General features: G+C 26.3%; 1 protein-coding gene across 1 annotated transcript; it reads right to left on the reverse strand.

The window, feature by feature from the left end:
- Positions 1-2,550: 2,550 nt before the first annotated feature.
- Positions 2,551-4,457, reverse strand: LOC113856331 (transcription factor MYB52-like). Its single transcript, XM_027488115.1, has 3 exons — positions 4,174-4,457; positions 3,413-3,790; positions 2,551-2,813 (listed from the first exon to the last, which is right to left on the reverse strand). Exons 1-3 carry the CDS (start codon positions 4,286-4,288, stop codon positions 2,638-2,640), a joined length of 669 nt encoding a protein of 222 aa, XP_027343916.1. The 5' UTR covers positions 4,289-4,457; the 3' UTR covers positions 2,551-2,637.
- Between the last annotated feature and the right edge of the window lie 2,812 nt (positions 4,458-7,269).

Raw genomic sequence — 7,269 nt, forward strand, 5'->3', positions numbered from 1 at the left:
AAGCAACTTTATGTTAAAATTTTACTGGTTGCTTTGTCCTTTGAATATCATGCTTCGTTGCAAGGAAACTATCGTCACAATCCTTCCATGAGTTTCAAATTAACAAAGGTGGAGAAAAGTAATCCCTCAATTATATCAGCTGAGACGACAATTTTCTCAGGACAAGTAAGAGAATATACTAACCATAATCATACGCAATAATTTGGATTTTTATCTTACGTAACTTCGATTTGTTTTTCAAATTTTGATGTTTTTTAATCATTTTTATGTAGACTTTTTTTTACTGATTAAAGACAGAAATTATTTAAGTAAAAATTCTTAATTATTGTGAAAAATAAGAATAAGAAAATAATTAATTCTTAAATCTTACTTGATGAAATTAAGATTAATTAAAGGAAAAATATACATAAATTATATATATATATATATATATATATATATAATTTTAAAATATTATAATAAAGCTTAATGTATTATTACTTATTTAAATAAATTAGCTTGTTAGACGTACAATTTTTTCAAGAGTGGCCTGAAGTTTGCCCAGGTTTTTTTAAAATAGTTTAACTTATTTTAAAAAATAAGTTTAATCTATTAAACTGGTATGATTTAGATCATCAACCCAATTCTATTTTCAAGTAGTAAATTCAGTTTTGGGAAGGCATATCCTTTGTCAGGGGATTTGTAACATACTAAAGACTTGATTAGAATAGTTGTCAGTTTAAGGTAATGAAAAGTAGTTTTTAATTTTATAGGTTATTTTCAGTGTTTTTGTGATTTTAACTTTTAAATTTTGATACTACATTTTAAATAAAAAACATATAAGTTACTAATCAATTTCTTATTTAAACTTATTTTAGTGGTAAAGATGGTTGATCAATAATTATTATTATAATAAGTAATTAAAAATATAAATTGGTTATTATGTATGATTAATTAATTAGCGACGAAGGTGTTTGTCAATGGACGATAGAGAGGATAATAAAAGTGTTAATTATAATAATGATAATGAATATTAATTTAATGGTGATAATAACAATAATAATCATGATGAAAATGACAATAAAATTTATTACAGTGATAAATAATGGTGGTGAAATTGATGATAAATTAGTGGTAATAATGATAATAATATTATCAATGATGTATGGTGATACTAGTTTAAGATATGATAATAATAAATGAGTTTTTGAAGAGGATGATATAAAATTAATTTTTTTAGAATTAAAGCAAAAATTTTAAACTATTTTATATTTTAAAAATTTAGTTAAAATTTTTAGAATCAAGTTAAAAAATAGTGTAGAATTTTTTAACATATTTTGGTTAGGATTCTATTATTTTAATGTATTTTTTGTCTTATTTTTCTTTATTATATAGTTCTTGTATCTTTTTATTAATTTTTTAAATAAAAATCGGTAGAAGAGATAAAAAAAAATTATTTATTATTTTAAAAAATAAAAACATGTAACATGTTCAGTCTAAATTGTTTAAATCATATTGGATCATGTTTAAATTTCAAGCTAAATTAGTTGGATGAGTTAAATTAAAAGTTTGTATAAATTAAATGATAAATGCTAGCTACATACTATTTAACACATTTTTTATAATTAATTAATTTTTAAAAAGTTAAAATAATTTGTTTAAAAAATCAATTTATGAGACAAATGTCTTAACTTTTTAAACAATAGACTAATATATAATGTGTGAAAAAAAAAGCATATTACTAACATTTTTCAATTCAAATGAAAAATTCTCCTAAAATATTTTTTTAACACATTTCTGGTAATCAATTAATTTTAAAAAATTTTAATTTATGAAAAAAATGTCTTAATTTTTTTTATAAAGAGACTAATCGTAAAGAGTGTATGAAAAAGAATATGTTACTAAAAATTTTCAAATCAGATTGAATGATATATTTTTTTTCTTAAAGCATTCGATTTAATCCATCAACACTGTTGTTGAAATAAAAAAACCCTAATGTTTCATTTAAATGCATCAAATGAGATAAATTGTTAAATAAATTAAAATTTATCATGAATGAGAACAACTATATAAAGAGTTTTTTTATTTCATTTTTAATTTTATGGCAACAATAATCTGTACAATTTTGCTTCTTGTTTTTCTTTCTCTCGAAACATAACATGTTAAGATGTAACCTTATCATTGCTATAGCAACACCATTAGATGGTCGATCCCTTCCCGGAATTAACAGAACCGACCTTTAGAATATTTATGAAATTAAAAATGCAATATATATATATATATATATATATATATATATATATATATATATATATATATATAAATCTTACAATATTTTGACATATATATAGCTCTTGAGGATTTTGAACACGTTTTACTAACTATATACCTTTACGAACCAGTTTCTTTGAAGTAAAATATTTTATTAAAAAATGTTATTAATACATTTTCATCATAATTTTTAATGCACTTATAACATTTTTTAATAAAAAATTTTCTATTTATTAATCTTTAACTACTATCTTTAGAATTTAACAAGATCTATATTCTTAAATACATAACTTTGTGTCAGTGTGCATGCATGTGTGTATTTAGGGTGAGACTTAATTCTAGTCAGCTGGCTTAATTGGTGCAAATGGGTGATCTTTTGCAATGATGTTAGGAGCTTCCAACAGACAAAAAATCAATGAATGAAACATCTTCTTTGTTCTTCGATCCCGCAGCATCTTGATTTACTTCCTCATCATCTCTCTTGACATTGTCCGTCACTTCGCTTTTATTCGAATCGGTGTTTACTTGAAGAAAATCGTAGAACTCAACTGATTGACTCCTATCTGCAATATTAAACAACTTCTATATTTATAAATACTTCAACAATGTCAATAATCATTTAATCTATCTCTTTTTTCTTTCTTTCTATATTATACCATATTTTCTCTCTTTTATTCTTATTTCTCTCAAGATATAAACTCCCATTGAGATTTTTACTGAACATTTTTCAATATTAAATAAAACTCTTGCCAAAATTAACAAGGGTACAGACATAAGGAGTAATTAATTATATACATGTAATTAGATTTATATATGGACAAGTATGCTGAAAAATGGATACCATATACTTTCTCTATTCATTTATCTATCAAGAGAAAAGATAAAATGCTTTTATTTATCTTATTATATAGAAGTTTAAGATATTATTAATTAGAATTTTTTATTAACACTTTTTTGTACTCATATAAGAATTTTAAGTACAATAAAGAAAATATTATACTAATTGAGTAACTAAAAAGTTAAAAAAAAATTAATAATAAATGATATATTAAAAAAGTTACCAAATAATTTTAATAAAACGATTAAATATTTTGATTTATATAATTTTTTAAACCAGATAAATAAAAATGAAAGTACTGTATTAATGTACGTAACTATTTACCTTGAAGCATTGTGGAACAATAACTTGGAACTCGAAAGTGAAGGTTGTTGGTAAATTGGAAAGGGCTACACTTGTCAACAAAACTAGAAGCGAAGGTTGTTGTGTCATAGTTAGAGTTATGGTGAGGGTTTGTTCGAGGAAGTGCAGGGTGTTTAGCATAAAGTTTAGATCTTTCACGACGAACCCTTGCCATCATGACATGCCAATGATTCTTGACAGCGTTGTCAGTTCTTCCAGGGAAAAGTCTAGCAATCACTGCCCATCTATTACCATGAATCCGGTGAGAAGCTACAAGACGTTCTTCTTCTTCCTCTGTGAAAGGACTTCTATTTATTCGTGGGTCCAACTGGTTGAACCATCTCAACCTGCAACTCTTCCCTGAAAAATTTTAATTCAACACACTTCACTACATATATAACTTATAATTTAAGTTTACATATACTACAAATTAGCTATCTAGTATTTTTGTGATACCATAATTTAAAAAATAACAAATATTTTTATTAAAAAATTAGTAGAAGAATAAATTGTTGTATTTGTTTTTGATAAAAAATTTAATTTTTTGTTTTTTAATCAGTATCTCAGAAAAAAGAAAACTCCATTAGGATTGCTCGGTAGCATTTTAAGAATGTGTCTTTAGCTAGGGCAGAGTAGGAATAAGGTAATATGAATTTCTGAAGTAAATGAAGTGTTGTGTGAGTTAGATGGCTAAAAGGTAAAACAAAGGTAGAAGATTAATCGAATGAATATTGATGTCTGACCTGATCTTCCTCGGAGCTTCTCAGCTATAGCGTTCCAATTATGGGGTCCGTAGTGTTCCACCAACTCTCGAAGTTTATCATCCTCAGCGGGTCTCCAATGCCCTCTACTACACATATTTTCCCTAGTTTGCTATAGATAAAATAAGAAAAAGTACAACAACTTAAAGAAAGAACAGAAAGCCCTAACTCAGGATCAATAGGGTTTGCATGCTCTATGCTCCTCTCCCTCTTGGTTGTTCTTCCGAGCTAGCACACGGTCTAAGGCTAAGCTATATGATGAGAGAAGAATAACAAGGAAGCAAAAGGAGAGAAGGAAAGGGAAAGGAACTAACAATGAAGACAAGGGAGGGGAAAGAGACGCAAAAGAGAATATATGGTGGGGAAGATGGGAAAGTGTTTTCCGTTAGAGAGTGGGAAGGTTTAGACAGACCTTACACCTGCGATTGATGCAAACGTTTTGGCTAACAAACCCTCTTATAAGTAACATAAAATATATATACATGTGATGTGAGGGGTAGAAAAGAGGTTGCTTAGTGGAGCGAGTTTGGTTCTGCTTTCAACGTCTTTCCAAGTTTCTAACCTACAACGTCTACTTATAACCCACCAAGCTTGCTTATTTTTAATATTTATGTATTTATTATTAAGATTAATTAATTGAAATTGAAATTAGATTATTTTGCCAAACGAGTGTGCCTTGGTATGTGACATCCACCATAAAGTACGTATATATCACACTTTGCTTTGCCATTATATATGAGAGAGGGAAAAAAGAGTTAAATGATCCAAATCAAATGCTTTTAGAAATGTTTAATATTGCATCTACAGAAAAAATCAACAAAAGAAATAACATTTACTTAAGAATAGCCATTGGGGCATGTTTGTCTCACAAGAACACAACAAAGGAATTATATTTGAACATAAAGAAAAAGATGGGGGGTTGGTATTGTTGTTAGACCATTTGGAATTATATTTAGGTTTTGATAAGCTTTCAGGCGTAACTAGCAATATTTATCTTACAATCCTTACAAACTGCACGTGGAATGAAGACTTCCCATCGTTGGTCATTAGAGAACAAAACACCCTTTTGAGTCAAACGTTGGTCTACCCCCATTATTAACCATAACAAAAAAGGACCATTACATAGTTGCAGGTTTCTTTCCTGTTCCGTCCGGATTTTGATAAAGAAAATTCAATAAAATTGAATTTGGAGTCAGGTTTTAAATTTTGGTCCATCGATATAGGTATATAGCGGGTAAGATTGGGAATATATAAATATTGTCCCGATCAATCCTATCTCATTAATATTTAAATTATAATGAAGTTCAATATAAAGTTAAATTACATGCTTGTGTTATTAATATGTTTTGAATTTTAAGCTCCTTACTTTTCTTATGATTGTTAACGTTTATTTTCATGTATTGTTTTATTTAAAATTGTTTGGTATATAATTTATTTAAAGAAAAAAGGATAAGGGGGCAAGTTTTCCCAATTTTCAATTGCGTATCTATTTATATTTATTTGGCTGGGAATGGAAGTCCTTTTTCATATGTACTCCGTACTATTTAATGCTGCTAGAAAATACAAAATTATGTAAAAACAAATCATGTTGACACAAAACAAATACAAGACGAAAGTTTGTTTGCTGTAGTGATGTTAAATTCATAAGGTCAATTTGGTTTGCTGTAGTTTAACCTTTCATTACATAAGAATTATACTATTTTTAATAGTAGCATTTTAAATCCTGAAAAGGTGATGAAACTAATTAAAATTAGATCATAGACTTGAATTCTAGTAAGTTAATTTGGAATTGGAATCTCCTTTTTTTTTTAAATCAATTGATTATCAATCAATTTCCCTGAGTAATAGATATATAGTGGAGCAGAATTAGATGTAAGGGTTGTAATTTCTTATACTTTACAGGTTCTATATATTTTGTTGATAAAAAATCTTATATATTCTTACAAAATGCACACATTAATATATTAGACACGTACTTTCACTCTACTTTTTTACAGAAACAATGATGTTTCATTATAGCAGTCATACCTACTATTGTATTGTTTATTTATTTTTTATCACCCACTTCATTTATCTTGGGTAGAATTTATAACATATCTATAAATTTAAGAATATATGTAGTATTGTATATTGTGGTATAAGTACATGTATTTTTTTTTAAGAATAGAAAACATATATATCCTTAAATTATGTTGAAGCTGTATTGTGTGAGTAATTTCTCATATTAACTATGAATGGACGAATGAAGCAAGATATAAATAATAAAAAGTCATATATTTATTGTCTTGAAAATTTTGAATTCGTTAAAATATCCAACTTGCTTAATTTACTCTATACGTACCTTTTTAATGTTTTAAGTTCTCCTTGTAGTCCAACATTTTGATTAAGAAATTACACTATTTTTATTTTATTTTATTTAGATACACATATACATATATGGTGCATATGGATGACCATATGTACGGGTTAATAGACACACACATAGGGTTGTATAATTTTAAATTAGTGCCTAAGGATAAGATACTTTTTTTAGAGAAAGCTTATGAAAAATAAAAATAATGTTTAAAGTAACATTTAGTTGATAAAATATTATTTCATTTAACTGGAATATACAAGTTTATATTTAAATTGATCTTTTAACAGTGGATATCATTAAAAACTAAACAATATGTAATTTGAAGTAGACACTTTTCAATTGTTTACCGTAGTATATAAATTACAAGATACACAGATCACACGCCGGTACGTCTCAAACGACTAATCTGGATTAAAAAACGACCTCTAAACTAATATATATTTTGCTAGCTAAATTGTTAGCTTAAAATTGATTACACAATCCATACAATTATAAAAGAATACTATAAGTTCCCTAGAGATAATTTAACTTTAGGGTAAATTACACTTTTTTTTCTTTGTAATTTCATACTTTTCAATTTACCTCCTATTTTTTTTTACTAAACAATCTTATGCTTTTATATGTCACATAATCGCTCTTGTAATTTTTTTATATATAATTACCTTACTCTCATAAGTAATTTTATTGATAGAAAAAAAATCTGTAAGAGATAAATTAAGAAG

This window comes from Abrus precatorius, unplaced genomic scaffold (genome assembly GCF_003935025.1).
Source record: "Abrus precatorius isolate BTA unplaced genomic scaffold, Abrus_2018 Scaffold11, whole genome shotgun sequence".
In the NCBI taxonomy this organism is placed as follows: Eukaryota; Viridiplantae; Streptophyta; class Magnoliopsida; order Fabales; family Fabaceae; genus Abrus; species Abrus precatorius.